Here is a 16,363-nt window from a genome sequence, read left to right as displayed (position 1 = left end):
AATGTAAAGTATATTTGGACAAACCATTCACATGGCTGAAGAAAGATGCACTGAATATAAACAGTGCCCTGACCACCAGCAAAATGAAATTAGGAATTGCTGAATATTTTATAAAGACAAACTATAAAAATTAGGTGTGAATACAAAAAAAATTATGAAAGCCACATCTCTCTCTTAGGACTATGCATATAACAGGGCATCAAAATCTAGCTGCAAAAGAATGATTTTAGACTTATCGCATATTTGCATATCAAAATTTTCATTGAAACATTGTATGTAGGTCCATTCCTTAATGGGCTGCAAGTCTTATTGCCAGCAATAGTCTTAAGACAAATCATTTCAATATGATATGTTATTTTATAGCGGAGATGCTGAGTCGTGATAGGCACAAGAAAAAGATTCACACAATTATAGCCCTGAAACCACACTGTGAGCAGCAGCACCAGTGCATGATGGGAGTGGCGACTAGGTGGGGGTAAGGCGGAGGCTGGGGTAGGGAGGGGGAGGGATAGTATAGTGGGAGTGGCGGACAGTGAAGTGTTGCAGTTTAGACAGAGGGTAGGAGAGAAGGCGCAGAGGGGGGAGGGGGTAAATAATGGAAAGGAGAGAAATTAAAAGACTGGGTGTGGCGGTGAAATGACGGCTGTGTAGTTCTGGAATGGGAACAGGGAGGTGACTGGATGGGTGAGGATAGTGACTAACGAAGGTTGAGGCCAGGAGGGTGACGGGAACATAGGATGTATTGCAGGGAAAGTTCCCATTTGCACAATTCAGAAAAGCTGGTGTTGGTGGGAAGGATCCAAATGGCACAGGCTGTGAAGCAGTCATTGAGATGAGGGATATCATGTTTGGCAGCATGTTCAGCAACAAGGTGGTTCACTTGTTTTTCGGCCACAGTTTGTCAGTGGCCGTTCATGTGGACAGACAGCTTGTTGGTTGTCATGCCTACGTAGAATGCAGCACATTGGTTGCAGCTTAGCTTGTAAATCACATGACTGGTTTCACAGGTAGCCCTGCCTTTGATTGGATAGGTGATGTTAGTGACCAGACTGGAGTAGGTGGTGGTAGGGAGATGTATGGGACAGGTCTTGCATCTAGGTCTATTACAGGGGTATGAGCCATGAGGTAAGGGATTGGGAACAGGGGTTGTGTAAGGATGGACGAGTATATGGTGTAGGTACAGTGAACGGCGGAATACCACAGTAGGAGGGGTGGGAACGATAGTGGGCACGACATTTCTCATTTCAGGACATGACGAGAGGTAATCAAAACCCTGACAGAGAATGTAATTCAGTTGCTCCAGTCCCAGATGGCACTGAGTTATGAGGGGAATGCTCCTCTGTGGCCGGAGTGTGGGACGTTGGGAGGTGGTGGGAGACTGGAAAGATAAGGCATGGGAGATTTGTTTTTGCACAAGGATGGGAGGATAATTACGGTCAGTGAAGGCTTCAGTGAGACCCTCGGTATATTTTGAGAGGGACTGCTCGTCACTGCAGACGCAATGACCACGGGTGGCTAGGCTGTACAGAAGGGACTTCTTGGTATGGAATGGGTGGCAGCTGTCAAAGTGGAGGTATTGCTGGTGGTTAGTAAGTTTGATATGGGCGGAGGTACTGATATAGACATCTCTGAGGTGAAGGTCAACATCTAGGAAGGTGGCTTGTTGGGTTGAGTAGGACCAGGTGAAGCAAATGGGGGAGAAGTTAGTGAGGTTCTGGAGGAATGTGAATAATCCAGATAGCAAAGATGTCATAAATGAATCTGAACCAAGTGAGAGGTTTAGGATTATGTGTTTTTAGGAAGGATTCCTCAGATGGCCCATGAATAGGTTAGCATAGGATGGTGCCATGCGGGTGCCCATAGCCGTACCGCGGATTTGTTTGTAGGTAATGTCTTCAAAGGAGAAGTAATTGTTGGTGAGGATATAGTTGGTCATGGAGTCTAGGAAGGAGGTTGTTGGTTTGGAATCCAGAGGGCATCTGAAGAGGTAATGCTCAATAGCAGTAAGGTCATGGGCATGAGGAATGTTAGTGTACAGGGAGGTGGCATCAATAGTGGATATTCCATTGTTTGATGTGTTATTTTGTATTCCACTTAAGTAAATTTCAGAAAAAAAAGTTTTATTTTGTTTTCCACTCCACTCATAATTTCGCTTAATACATGGATTATCCAATAATATAATGCATTGTGGTGTTTACTTATTTTTATTATTTCCAGAACCACTGCAAATATGAAACTCCTAATCACAGTCCGCCATATTCAACACTCGTTGGACATTCCCCATTATATTATTAAACAGTGAGTTGTTATTTTTTTTTAAATACCCAAAGTTGTTAACAAATGGTGAGGGAAATACACATTCCAGGATGTGGCCCACTGTTTTCACTGACAAGAAACAGTGGCTGATTGGACACTGTTCAGTTTTTTATTCAAGCAACCATTTATGCATGGTGTTGATAAGAGCTGGAAGTAGCAGAAGAGCTTCCTGATTTCTTGATTATGCCACCAACGCTGGATATTAATGACGCTGTTTGTGAATTAGTGAACAGTATGAATTTGCTGTGGGAGACAATCCGTTCTGTAGCTGCAGATAATACACAATAAGTGGTCATACATCACCAAATCCTTGTTCATTTATGAAATTAACTGAAAAGTGTATTCAGGACAGATGGTTTGACTGGTCATGTGTTTATTTATGAAGAGGCATTGTGTACTGAAACAGTGTAACTCTGTCAAGCAATGAAAGCTGTGATGAAGTGTGTAAATTTTGTGTGATGTCATTGAGTAAATAACCATCAGTTTAAAGGATTCCTAAAAGCTATGGAACCAGGGTGCATGGACATAACTCACCAGAGCACAATTTATTGGATTAGACAGAGAAAAGTTCTTGTTGTTTTCTTTGGTATGTGTGAGGAAATATATCTTATTTCCTCAGTGTGAAATAGCTGAAAGGTTTAGAATGGATATTAGACCTAGTGTTCACAGCAACATAACTGTGCACCTGGACAACTTTACTTAGTTGCCACAGGGTAAAGAGAAGCTAACAATTGACATGCACAAAACCAATCTCAAATATGTGTGTGTTTTAAAGGCAAATGAGAATGGCAATTTCATTTTCTTCCATCACCTGGCTGCTTTATAATTACTTGAAAATGCTAGTTTCAGTGATAACAAATCAAAGATGAACCAGTTCATCTCAAGATTCCAAGAGATGACTGGTTCAGAAATGGAAACGAAATTATTCACTATGCCTGTCCTTGTTTCACCTGATAGTTTAGTGCCAACAACCCAGTTAGAAGTGATATATTTGCAGAATTTAACTTTTCTCAAAAACAAATACTACAATATACTGAATTTGTCATGGTGATGGTATCACTCATTATTAAAAAAATAAGTTTTTCCCAAGCTATTCGAAATTGCAACTCAGACTATGTGCAAGTCTTATTCTAAATACTTTTGTGGGCTGTTTTAGTTTGCCACAAAAAGAATAAAAACCAAATGGAGGTATTTTCTTCAAACCAGTATAATGACGATCATCCCCCCCTGTAACACCATAAACCCCTTGACACCTGATTTTTCCACTCTTGGTCTGAAAAAATGTCTCAGAATACCGTGAAACATATAACATGTTTCTTAACAGACCTGTTTATAATGGATTATCTCTACTTCTTATTTCTTTGACGTAGCATAACACTACAAGTGTGTTGTTGATTATGTAAGGCAGTTGCCAGATTGCAAGGAAGGCAAAGATGTGTGGGAGCTCATTCCTCAGCATGAGCATCAGTGCCTGCAGCTCCTATGTGTGTGTGGGTGGGTGGGTGCGCATGCAATTCGCATTCTAAGTAATAAGCAAAGAAATCTTATAGAGGTGGTCAATTTTTCAAATTCTCTATTATTAATTTGGCTGACAGCACCCGTAAAAAGAAAATCCAAGATTTTCACAATCTGTTCTTGTTGCTTCAGAATCTACATCCACATCTATACATAGCAAACATCCATGAGCTGCATGGCAGAGGGCATGTCCAATTGTACTAGTTATCACGGTTTCTTGCTGTTCAGTAAATGTATGGAATGAAAGAAGAATGATTGTTGAATGCCTCTGTGCATGCAGTAATTATTATACTCTTACCCTCATGATTCCTATCTGAGCGATACATAGGGGGTTGTAATATATTCCCAGAGTAATCATTTAAAGCCGGTTCTAGAAACTTTGTTAATTGACTTTCTCGAGATAGTTTACGTTTGTCTTCAAGAGTCTTTCAATTCAGTACTGTCAATATCTTTGTGACTTTCTCCCATGTCCCATGGATTAAACAAACCTGTGACCATTTGTGCTGCCCTTCTCTGTATACTTTCAATATCCCCTGTTAGTTCTATCAGGTATGGGTTCAACAAATTTCAGAAATTTTCTACAACAATCACACAAATGATTTGTAAGCAATCTCCTTTATAGATTAATCGGGCTTCCCCATAATTCTCATCAATAAACTGAAGTCTACCACCTACTTTACCTGCAACTGAATGTATGTGATCATTCCGTTTCATACCCCTACAAGGTGTTACAACCAGGTATTTGTATGAGTTGGCCAGTTCCAAAAGTGCCTCATTGATATTATAGTCATAGGATACTAACTTTTTGTTTTGTTTTGTGAAGTGCAAAATTTTATATTTCGAACATTTAAAACAAGTTGCCAATCTCTGCACCACTGTGAAATATTATCAAGGTTTGATTGAATATTTATGCAGCTCCTTTCAGATAGTAGTTCATCATAATAGATAACTGCATCATCTGCAAAAAGCCTGATTTTACTATTAATATTTTCTGCAAGGTCATTAATATACAACATGAACAGCAAGGGTCCCAACACACTTCTCTGGGGTGCACCAAAAATTACTTCTACATCTGATGATGACTCTTCATCCGAGGTAACAGGCTGTGTCCTCCCTACCAAAAAGTCCTCAATCTAGTCACAAATTTCACTTGATACTCCATATGACCATATTTTTGACAGTAAGTGTAGGTGTGGCTCTGAGTGAAATGCTTTTCAGAAATAAAGAAATACAGCATCTACTTGATTGCCTTAATCCAGAGATTCCAGTATGTAGTGAGAAAAGTGCAACTTGGGTTTCACATGATCAAAGTTTTCAAAATCCATGCGTTCTGTAAAAGATATCGCATTATGTTTGAGCTCAGAATATGTTCTAAGATTTTACAACAAATTGATACCAAGGTTACTAGATGGTAATTTTGTGAAGCATTCTACTACCCTTCTTGTACATGGATGTGACCTATGCCTTTTTCCAAGAACTGAGCATGGTTTTCTTTTCGTGGGATCCGCAATATTTTTTCTTTTCGTGGGATCCGCAATAGATTATTGTTAGAAGAGGAGCTAACTCAACTGCAAATTCAGTGTAGAATCTGACTGGGATTCCATCAAGCCCTGGAGCTTTCATCAATTTTAACAATTTCAGTTGTTTCTCAACACCATTGACACTAATACTAATTTCATTCATCTTTTCAGTGATATGAGGATTGAATTGGGGCAATTCTCCTGGGTTTTTCTCTGTAAAGGAACATTTGAAAATGGAATTAAGCATTTCAGTTTTTGGATTGTTACCTTCAATTTCATCCTGACTCATTCACTAAGGACTGGACACTAACTCTGGTGCCCGGACAGCCTTTACGATGACCAGAATTTCTTTGGAATCTGTGAAAGATCACTTGACAATATTCTGCTACGTTAGTCATTGAAGTCATCACACATTGGCAATCTCTGTTTCTTTAGAAGTTTTTTCCAGTGATTCCCTCTTGTTATTAACTGATCTACTGGGTACATATCTGCCCAGTGTATGGTCAATTATTCTTTTAAACTTGAGCCAGAGTACCTCTACATGCGTCTGCCCTGTGCTGAAAGTTTCAAGTTCCTCATTGAGATACAACACTTCTGATTTTATATCTAGTCTACTGAACATTTATATCTTTCTGCTTGTTTCAGTTATCCTTTGTACTTTGGTAATCATTGCTGCCACAACCACATCATGATCACTGATAACCAGTTTCGGTGTGGGCATCCTCAAAGCCATTGGGTCTATTTGTTGCCATTAGATTCAATATATTTCCATCATGAGTAGGGTTCCCATATGTTCTAGATGGCTTTCAGAGAAGGTATTTAGTAAAGTTTCACAGGATCTCTTAATCACACCCACCACTAACAAAACTGTAAGTTTCCCAATCAATTGTTGGATGAGCAAAGTCTCCACTGATAATTACAGTATGATGAGGAACTTACATACAAGTGGACTGATGTTCTCTTTTAAGTATTTGGTTACGTCAGCAGATGAATTTGGTGTATGATAGAAGGATCCAATTATCATTGCATTCCCATCACTGCTACCGAGTCTTGCCCGAACAGTCTCACACTCAACTTCAATTTCTACCTCAATGGATTTGAGTTTCTTGTCTAATATGACAAATACACCATCTCCATTTACCATTTGTCTGTCCTTTTGACATACACGTAAATTTTCCCCAAAAATATCACTGCTTTCAATGTTAGGTTTCAGCCAGCTTTCTGTGTGTAGTATTATGTGAGTTCACTGCTTTCCATGAGTGCTTCAAACTCTGGCACTTTATAGTGAATGCTTTGGCAATTTACCATTAGGATTTTAATACTCTTGCCTGTAAGAGGCATTTCTTTTGACCTTACATGTTACTTCTAGGTTTCCCACAGCTATTGCTACCTGGATTGGATGGATGGTCATCTAAATGAAAAAACCCTTGCGCCCACAACATTCAGCTTTCCATTACAGTCTTTAATAAATGGATCTAGCATATCTGTTCAGAATGCATTTCTTGGTCCACACACATATACACACATTATTTTGAAGTTCTACTAATTTACATACCATACATTACTTTAAATTTACTATAAGTTTCTAATTTCTTTTGAATGCTTCATTCATTCTCATTTGAACATTTTATTCCACATTGATTTATTTGTAGACGTAAGCAAATGATTATACTTTCTATGTGGTAAATAGGTACATGATGTTTTCAAATTTTACTTACAATTTCTTCTGTTCAGGATGAGAAGTATTCCAGATTTCAGCTGCAGACTCGACTGATCAGCCTGTGCCTTACCGACCAAGCTATTGATTCATTGTTTGCATTCATTGAATCAGAATGCTCTATCGAAAAACTGGCAATGAATTTCCGTAGCATTACCCGAAGGAAAGGCGAAGCTGCTACCCTTGCAAAGCAAGCCATTAGAGAACTTGAGATGATTGTTAGCCACACTGAAGCTCTTGGTGTAAAGGTGAGTTTATGCTACACCTGTAAATAAGTATGTTGTACTGTAAACTGTGTAGTTATTGTTTGGAAGAGGGTGATTAATTTTTTTTAATAATAACGCAAAATGGCTTTCTCAGTACTTCACAAATGAAAACATTGTCCATTTTAGGTCGTATGCTAACGTGCTTTATTTAATGTGTGCAATTCACTGATTTTGACATTGCGTCATTTTCAAGCACATTTTGATCACAGAAATTCAGTATGTATGACCACCTGAATAATGGTAGTTAAAGTAGACCTATATTCTGAGCGCAATTCAGTAGCGTGTACTGGCTCCCATAGTGATGAGGAAAATGTGGGTTGTGTAAGTTTTTCAGCCTTTCAATATGCCTCAGATGTCATTTGAAGCTTACATTACATACATTATGTATGTACCCCAAGACTACTGTCTTTTGAACATTCAGGCTCTTCTGTGAGACACAAAACATTGAATATCTGTCCCGTAGTGGTCACCCATAGTTAACATCATCAACTGATGATCACTACATATAAGTTATGGCTCATAGACCTGCCAAGGAGAATGTGACAGAAATGGGAGGTGAGGAGGACCTGGAATGGAACCTAAAATCAGTGGCATCAGGTTTTCTTCTCTGGCAAATGCTGGATTTGTCCAGTGCCTGATAATCGTTGTAAATGAGTGTGGAAGTGGCCAGTTACTAATACACATTTCAGGTGTGCATTCCGACAGTCTCAGCAGGGAAATGAGTTTGTCATGTTTTGGGCATGTATCATTTGCGTACAGGTATATATGTCCAACGCCTCTCATCACTATGGATGTTACCTTGAGGGTTCTCCAATTTTTTGTCTAGTTCTAAAACCAAAATTTCAGCGACAGGGTTTATCCTTCAAGGCAGTAATGCACAGGCCTACCACCCTTATCTTGTGAACTCTTTCAGTCGAGCTAATGAAATGGCCTGCAGTACCTACTGAATCCATCTGAGAATGCTTGGGGCCAGTTGAAACTTATAATACACTGTCACAGGAACCATCACACAGTGTGAACTCAGGAGGGCCGCTAACAAAGATTGGGACATGCTTCATCAACCATATTGACAAAATTCCAATAAGGCACAGGGTGGAATAGGGAGGTAATAATGAGTGCGTTACCTGGTAGCAGATTTTGATTTCATAGCTGTGCAAAGATTTAAACTGCAGACTGTCCTTATTTTAGGTATTGTTTTGTTTGTAAATTTTTTTTCCCCACACATTGGATCTAAGCCCACACTAATTTGAGATATGCAGGAGATGCAATACTTCATTTGACCTGGATATTTCTCCATTTTATTTTGTATTTGGTTCTCACATTCCATTTATTGCACAGAATGAAATGCACTTTCCCCATTATTTTTTATTCACTTATGGATGTTATATAGATTAAAACTGAAGAAACTGCAAAAAGGTGGGAAATTTAATGAGATAGGACCTGGATAAACTGACTAAACCAAAGGTTGTGCAGAGTTTCAGGGAGAGCGTAAGGGAACAAATGGCAGGAATGGAGGAAAGAAATACAGTAGAAGAAGTATGGGTAGCTCTGAGGGATGAAGTAGTGAAGTTAGCAGAGGATCATGTAGGTAAAAAGATGAGGGCTAGTAGAAATCCTTGGGTAACAGAAGAAATATTGAATTCAATTGATGAAAGGAGAAAATATAAAAATGCAGTAAATGAAGCAGGCAAAAAGGAATACAAACGTCTCAAAAATGAGATCGACAGGAAGTGCAAAATGGCTAAGCAGGGATGGCTAGAGGATAAATGTAAGGATGTAGAGGCTTATCTCAATAGGGGTAAGATAGATACCGCCTACAGGAAAATTAAAGAGACTGTGGAGAAAAGAGAACCACTTGTATGAATATCAAGAGCTCAGATGGAAACCCAGTTCTAAGCAAAGAAGGGAAAACAGAAAGGTGGCAGGAGTATATAGAGGGTTTATACAAGGGTAATGTACTTGAAGACAATATTATGGAAATGGAAGAGGATGTAGATGAAGATGAAATGGTAGATATGATACTGCGTGAAGAGTTTGACAGAGCCCTGGAAGACCTGAGTTGAAACAAGGCCCCGGGAGTAGACAACATTCCATTAGAACTACTGACGGCCTTGGGAGAACCAGTCCTGACAAAACTCTACCATCTGGTGAGCAAGATGTATGAGACAGGCGAAATACCCACAGACTTCAAGAAGAATATAATAATTCCATCCCAAAGAAAGCAGGTGTTGACAGATGTGAAAATTACCGGACTATCAGTTTAATAAGTCACGGCTGCAAAATACTAATGCTAATTCTTTACAGACGAATGGAAAAACTAGTAGAAGCCGACCTTGGGGAAGATCAGTTTGGATTCCGTAGCGTGGACTGTTGTGTTTCTAAGAAGGCAGATTTGAGCGAGTTACAAGCAAACGAAATGAAGTTTCTGCAATCAGCACACTAGAAGAGAGAAAATTAGGAATTAAGATGTCAGAGGAGAGATGCAAGTAGATCAGTGAAAGACTGAGAGATTGAATACTGCACAATACATGTGGTTCAGCTGTATGAAGAGAATGAAGGATAACCACCTGTTAATATAATACTTGGATAGAAAAGTGCAGGGGAAAAGACCAACAGGATGACCCAGAATCAGCGTAAGGAAGACCTGAAGACTAGAGGAGAAAACTCGGAAACAGTATCAAAACAAGAAGAATATTGAGATAGCAAAATGGTGGCAAACTCTTCAGAACACCTTAACCGGCTTGCTGGAAGAACATGAAGATGATGAAGCATGGTACGGAATCTCAGAATTGTACAGTGTATTCCCTTTTCTAAAATTTTAGTCCAGAAGTGGAAGAACTAAAAGTACTTGAAATTGTTTTAATTATTACTTCAAATAATGTGCTGTTCAAACCAACCTTCGGGTTGATGACAGCTTGGTGTTCTGCTCTAGCTTCGTTTCTAACTTCCCCTTTGATGCATTTCTGATTTTATCCACATATAGTAATTTTAAAAAATCAGCTAACAGTTATATATCTCCCCTATAGCAGATAGTTTTTTATTGCTGATAGAGGCTGAGATACTTGTAACTTCTGTCTGCATCTACATCACTACTCTGCATCCAGGTGCTAGACAGAAGGTTCACAGAACCATTTTCAGACAATTTCTGTCAGGTAGTATGTGGGAAAAATGAACATTCGTGCAAGCTCTGATTTCTCTTATATTATTATGACAGTCATTTCTTCCTTATAGCTGATAATCAATGAATTATGTTTGCATTTGGAAGAGAAAATTGGTGATTGAAATTTTGTGAAAAGATCTTACCACAACACACAAGTCTGTTTTTATTGATTGCCGCCCCAGCTTTTGTATCATATCTGTGATACTCTCTCCCCTATTTTGTGATAATACAAAATTAGCTGCTCTTTGCACTTTTTCAGTATCCTCTGTCAATCTTATCTGGTAACAATCCCACACCCCACAGCAATAATCTAGCAGAAAACAGACAAGTGTAGTATCGACAACCTATTTACATTCCCTCCGCATACATGCCTTCGCCCTAGCCAGATTACGCTCCCATATTCTATTTTCTCAGGCTTGTCTGACATTTGGCATTACCCCCAAAGGCCTCACACTTAAAGTTCCCATCTCTGGCTGCAACCCTTCTTTCCATCAGTCCCTATACCAGTTCCAAACTGAACAATCCATTGCCCTCACCCACCTAATCCTTCACCTACACATCAACTCAGCCAATGAACACACCCGTCAACTCCTATCCTTAATAAAAGTCCTTAATCTTTCCTCTCCCACATCCACACGGGCTGTTCAGAGCATCCTCCTACAGGACAACCGTAAATTAGAACAGCATGCCACCCTCCACCTCAAAAAACTATCCAATCTCCTGATTTCCCACCTCCGAAAAGGCAACTCACTCACCCTTCACAACCTTTCCAGCAAACCTCAACCTCCTCTCATTGCACACAAACCCAGTCTCTCCCATCTACTCAATCTCCCACTTCCAGCTCCACTCCCTCCAAAACCTCAAAATTCCAATCAACACAATCTGGAACCACAACACCCTAATTCAGTAGTTAACCTTTCCTCCAAACCTCTCTCCCAATCCGAAACCTCTGTCCTATCCAAAGGCCTCACCTTCAGCCCCACTCCCAGATTCAACCAAACAGCCCTCGTCAAAGATTTACTGTCCTACACTCGTACTCTCTGCTGGAAATATCACTTTGCCACGAAGAAAAATGATCCTAATCCTACTCCTAATGATCCAACTCCCCAAAACAGCATCCAAATTGAACCCTGCCTGGAACAGTTCCATCCTCCGTCGCAGCGGGACCCACCTCCTCTTCCTCAAAATCACCCTCTTCCAAACCTTCGAGGAATTTCTGACTTCCAGCCTTGCATCTCAGTCCTTCTTAAAAAACCTTAATCCTACTCCCAACATCACCACTGCTGAAGCCCAGGCTATCCGTGATCTGAAGGCTGACCGATCCATCGTCATTCTTCCGGCGGACAAGGGTTCCACGACCGTGGTACTTGATCATCGGGAGTATGTGGCTGAGGGACTGCGTCAGCTTTCAGACAACACCACATACAAAGTTTGCCAAAGTAACCAACCCCATTCCCGATGTCCAGGCGAAGCTTCAAGGAATCCTCAGAATCTTAGGCCCCCTGCAAAACCTTTCACCTGACTCCATCAACCTCCTGACCCCACCGACACCCCGCACCCCTACCTACTACCTTCTTCCTAAAATCCACAAACCCAATCATCCCGGCCGCCCCATTGTAGCTGGTTACAAAGCCCCCACAGAACGTATCTCTTCCTACGTAGATCGGCCGGCCGAAGTGGCCGTGCGGTTAAAGGCGCTGCAGTCTGGAACCGCAAGACCGCTACGGTCGCAGGTTCGAATCCTGCCTCGGGCATGGATGTTTGTGATGTCCTTAGGTTAGTTAGGTTTAATTAGTTCTAAGTTCTAGGGGACTAATGACCTCAGCAGTTGAGTCCCATAGTGCTCAGAGCCATTTGAACCTACGTAGATCAACACCTTCAACCCATTACATGCAGTCTCCCATCCTTCATCAAAGACACCAACCATTTTCTCGAACGCCTGGAATCCTTACCCAATGTGTTACCCCCGGAAACCATCCTTGTAACCATTGATGCCACTTCCTTATACACAAATATTCCGCACGTCCAGGGCCTCGCTGCGATGGAGCATTTCCTTTCACGCCGATCACCTGCCACCCTACCTAAAACCTCTTTCCTCATCACCTTAGCCAGCTTCATCCTGACCCACAACTTCTTCACTTTTGAAGGCCAGACATACCAACAAGTAAAGGGAACAGCCATGGGTACCAGGATGGCCCCCTCGTACGCCAACCTATTCATGGGTCGCTTAGAGGAAGCCTTCTTGGTTACCCAGGCCTGCCAACCCAAAGTTTGGTACAGATTTATTGATGACATCTTCATGATCTGGACTCACAGTGAAGAAGAACTCCAGAATTTCCTCTCCAACCTCAGCTCCTTTGGTTCCATCAGATTCACCTGGTCCTACTCCAAATCCCATGCCACTTTCCTTGACGTTGACCTCCACCTGTCCAATGGCCAGCTTCACACGTCCGTCCACATCAAACCCACCAACAAGCAACAGTACCTCCATTATGACAGCTGCCACCCATTCCACATCAAACGGTCCCTTCCCTACAGCCTAGGTCTTCGTGGCAAACGAATCTGCTTCAGTCAGGAATCCCTGAACCATTACACCAACAACCTGACAACAGCTTTCGCATCCCGCAACTACCCTCCCGATCTGGTACAGAAGCAAATAATCAGAGCCACTTCCTCATCCCCTCAAACCCAGAATCCCCCACAGAAGAACCACAAAAGTGCCCCACTTGTGACAGGATACTTTCCGGGACTAGACCAGACTCTGAATGTGGCTCTCCAGCAGGGATACGACTTCCTCAAATCCTGCCCTGAAATGAGATCCATCCTTCATGAAATCCTCCCCACTCCACCAAGAGTGTCTTTCCGCCGTCCACCTAACCTTCGTAACCTGTTAGTTCATCCCTATGAAATCCCCAAACCACCTTCCCTACCCTCTGGCTCCTATCCTTGTAACTGCCCCCCGGTGTAAAGCCTGTCCCATGCACCCTCCCACCACCACCTACTCCAGTCCTGTAACCCGGAAGGTGTACACGATCAGAGGCAGAGCCACATGTGCAAGCACCCACGTGATTTACCAACTGACCTGCCTACACTGTGATGCATTCTATGTGGGAATGACCAGCAACAAACTGTCCATTCGCATGAATGGACACAGGTAGACAGTGTTTGTTGGTAATGAGGATCACCCTGTGGCTAAACATGCCTTGGTGCACGGTCAGCACATCTTGGCACAGTGTTACACCGTCCGGGTTATCTGGATACTTCCCACCAACACCAACCTATCCGAACTCCGGAGATGGGAACTTGCTCTTCAATATATCCTCTCTTCCCGTTACCCACCAGGCCTCAATCTCGGCTAATTTCAAGTTGCCACCACTCATACCTCACCTGTCATTCAACATCATCTTTGCCTCTGCACTTCCGCCTCGACTGACATCTCTGCCCAAACTCTTTGTCTTTAAATATGTCTGCTTGTGTCTGTATATGTGTGGATGGATATGTTTGTGTGTGCGAGTGTATACCCGTCCTTTTTTCCCCCTAAGGTAAGTCTTTCCGCTCCCTTAAAACCCACTTCCTTTCGTCTTTCCCTCTCCTTCCCTCTTTCCTGATGAGGCAACAGTTTGTTGCGAAAGCTTGAATTTTGTGTGTATGTATGTGTCTGTTTGTGTTTCTATCGACCTGCCAGCGCTTTCGTATGGTAAGTCACATCATCTTTGTTTTTTATATATATATATATCTAATGTTATCAATATAATAGAAGGAAACATTCCACGTGGGAAAAATTATATATAAAAACAAAGATGAGGTGACTTACCGAACGAAAGCGCTGGCAGGTCGATAGACACACAAACAAACACAAACATACACACAAAATTCAAGCTTTCGCAACAAACTGTTGCCTCATCAGGAAAGAGGGAAGGAGAGGGGAAGACGAAAGGAAGTGGGTTTTAAGGGAGAGGGTAAGGAGTCATTCCAATCCCGGGAGCGGAAAGACTTACCTTAGGGGGAAAAAAGGACAGGTATACACTCGTACACACGCACATATCCATCCACACATACAGACACAAGCAGACAAGAGTGTATACCTGTCCTTTTTTCCCCCTAAGGTAAGTCTTTCCGCTCCCGGGATTGGAATGACTCCTTACCCTCTCCCTTAAAACCCACTTCCTTTCGTCTTCCCCTCTCCTTCCCTCTTTCCTGATGAGGCAACAGTTTGTTGCGAAAGCTTGAATTTTGTGTGTATGTTTGTGTTTGTTTGTGTGTCTATCGACCTGCCAGCGCTTTCGTTCGGTAAGTCACCTCATCTTTGTTTTTATATATATATATATATAATGTTGTTGTTGTTGTTGTTTCAGTAGTTCGACCATGAAGTTTAATTAAATAATTCCTATTTGTAATTTAGTGTCATATTAAAACTTAGAATTTGTGCCAAAAGCAATTAAAAATATGATAATGTAACTTTCATTAAATGTGTACTAGATTGTTTCTTACATTACAGTGTCCAATTGTGGTAGCACCAGGCCTTGTTTTTACTGTGCCCCAGTACTCGGGAATGACATGTCAATTTGTTTGTGAACTCAAGAAAAAACGTAGGAAAACTGGACTTGATGTTATTGCAGCTGGTGGGCGGTATGATGGCATGCTTGCCAAGTTCAGGTAAGAACTGTAGTACTTTTTATGTTGGGAAGAAAATAGCGTGCATTTGTTGGTGTCAAATATGACAGACTGAGAATAGAAAAGTGGAAGTTTTGAGCTATGTCTGGTATCCCAGCCCGGTGATTTCCAAAGCCTGCTTGATGGGATGGAACTCGACTTCAGTTGCTAGGCAGCACTGCTACATTTGCAAGTGAAAATACTGCCACTTCAACATTGGCCACGCTGTGCTGCAAGGCCATGTTCATCTTGTCAACCAAGTAGTGCTCGTGGATGTACTGTAAAGTTAGCCATACCATGGCTCTGCCTTGTGTTGTTCTTTGTCTTCGGCTTCGCTATGTCGTGGTCTCTCTGTTTGGATTACTCAGTGGACTTGTTTGTTTCTTGTGCAGACTCCACATGTTTGCTTTTCATTGTTGTCAGCCTCTGTGGGTTCTTTGCTTCATTCCAGTCTTGTCAGATTCTTATTACAACAGTTGGTGATAAGCTAAAATGTTGTTATCATCCAGTGGACACAAAACTCATGCAGCTCTTGGAACTGCAGCAGCAGCTGCAACAGCAGTTTCTACAACAGCAACATGCCAACAGCACCGGATTGATTTGCTCCATCAAGAATCTCAGCTCCTAAGATTCAACTACAAAGTCAGGATACCCACCAGGTCAACCAGTAGTGATTTCCCAGACAGTGTGTCACCCACCGATGCTTCCGCCCTTTAACAGTGCCAAAGAGAATTGAGACATATTTATAGTGACTGAAACAGCACTTCACAGCCTCTCGGGTCTCTGATAATGATTTCCAACTGGTGCTCTCTGTTTCTTGGGCTTCCCTGTATCCCCCCCCCCCCCCCCCCCTTATTCAAGAATTTAAAACCCCACATGCACACTCTTTAGTTCAACATAGAATGGTCCAATTGGCTCCCATTCCAGAAGTACACACTGCAGCGCTCAGGCGTAGCTCGATCGCAAGTAGCTGTGGTCTAGAAACCACATCGTACCCTTAGTGGGGGAAAGGAGAAAGGGAATACTTGTAAAACGTTTCTCAGATGAAGATGACGACAGTATGATTCGTCAATTTCGTGTGTCGATGGTCTCTGAGCAGCCAGTCACTCCCCTTGGACATGGACAGTGGGGTCCTCCTTGACATCCAGATTGCTTCGTAGAAAATACACATGTGGATTGTCTGGATTGCTTGGCACACAGCACCTGTTGTGGAAAA

At 41.7% G+C, this 16,363-nt stretch overlaps 1 protein-coding gene across 1 annotated transcript in view; it reads left to right on the top strand.

The window, feature by feature from the left end:
• LOC124602553 (eIF-2-alpha kinase GCN2) overlaps positions 1-16,363 on the top strand; it is a 308,459-nt gene that overhangs the window by 250,312 nt on the left and 41,784 nt on the right. Inside the window, exons 22-23 of the mRNA XM_047136328.1 lie at positions 7,086-7,316; positions 14,993-15,150. Of these exons, the coding sequence (XP_046992284.1) occupies positions 7,086-7,316; positions 14,993-15,150 (389 nt within the window). The remainder of the gene's footprint in view (positions 1-7,085; positions 7,317-14,992; positions 15,151-16,363) is intronic.

This window comes from Schistocerca americana, chromosome 1 (assembly GCF_021461395.2).
Source record: "Schistocerca americana isolate TAMUIC-IGC-003095 chromosome 1, iqSchAmer2.1, whole genome shotgun sequence".
NCBI lineage: Eukaryota > Metazoa > Arthropoda > Insecta > Orthoptera > Acrididae > Schistocerca > Schistocerca americana.
The sequence above is the reverse complement of the archived record's forward strand: the minus strand, read 5'-3'. Positions and strand labels throughout refer to the sequence as shown.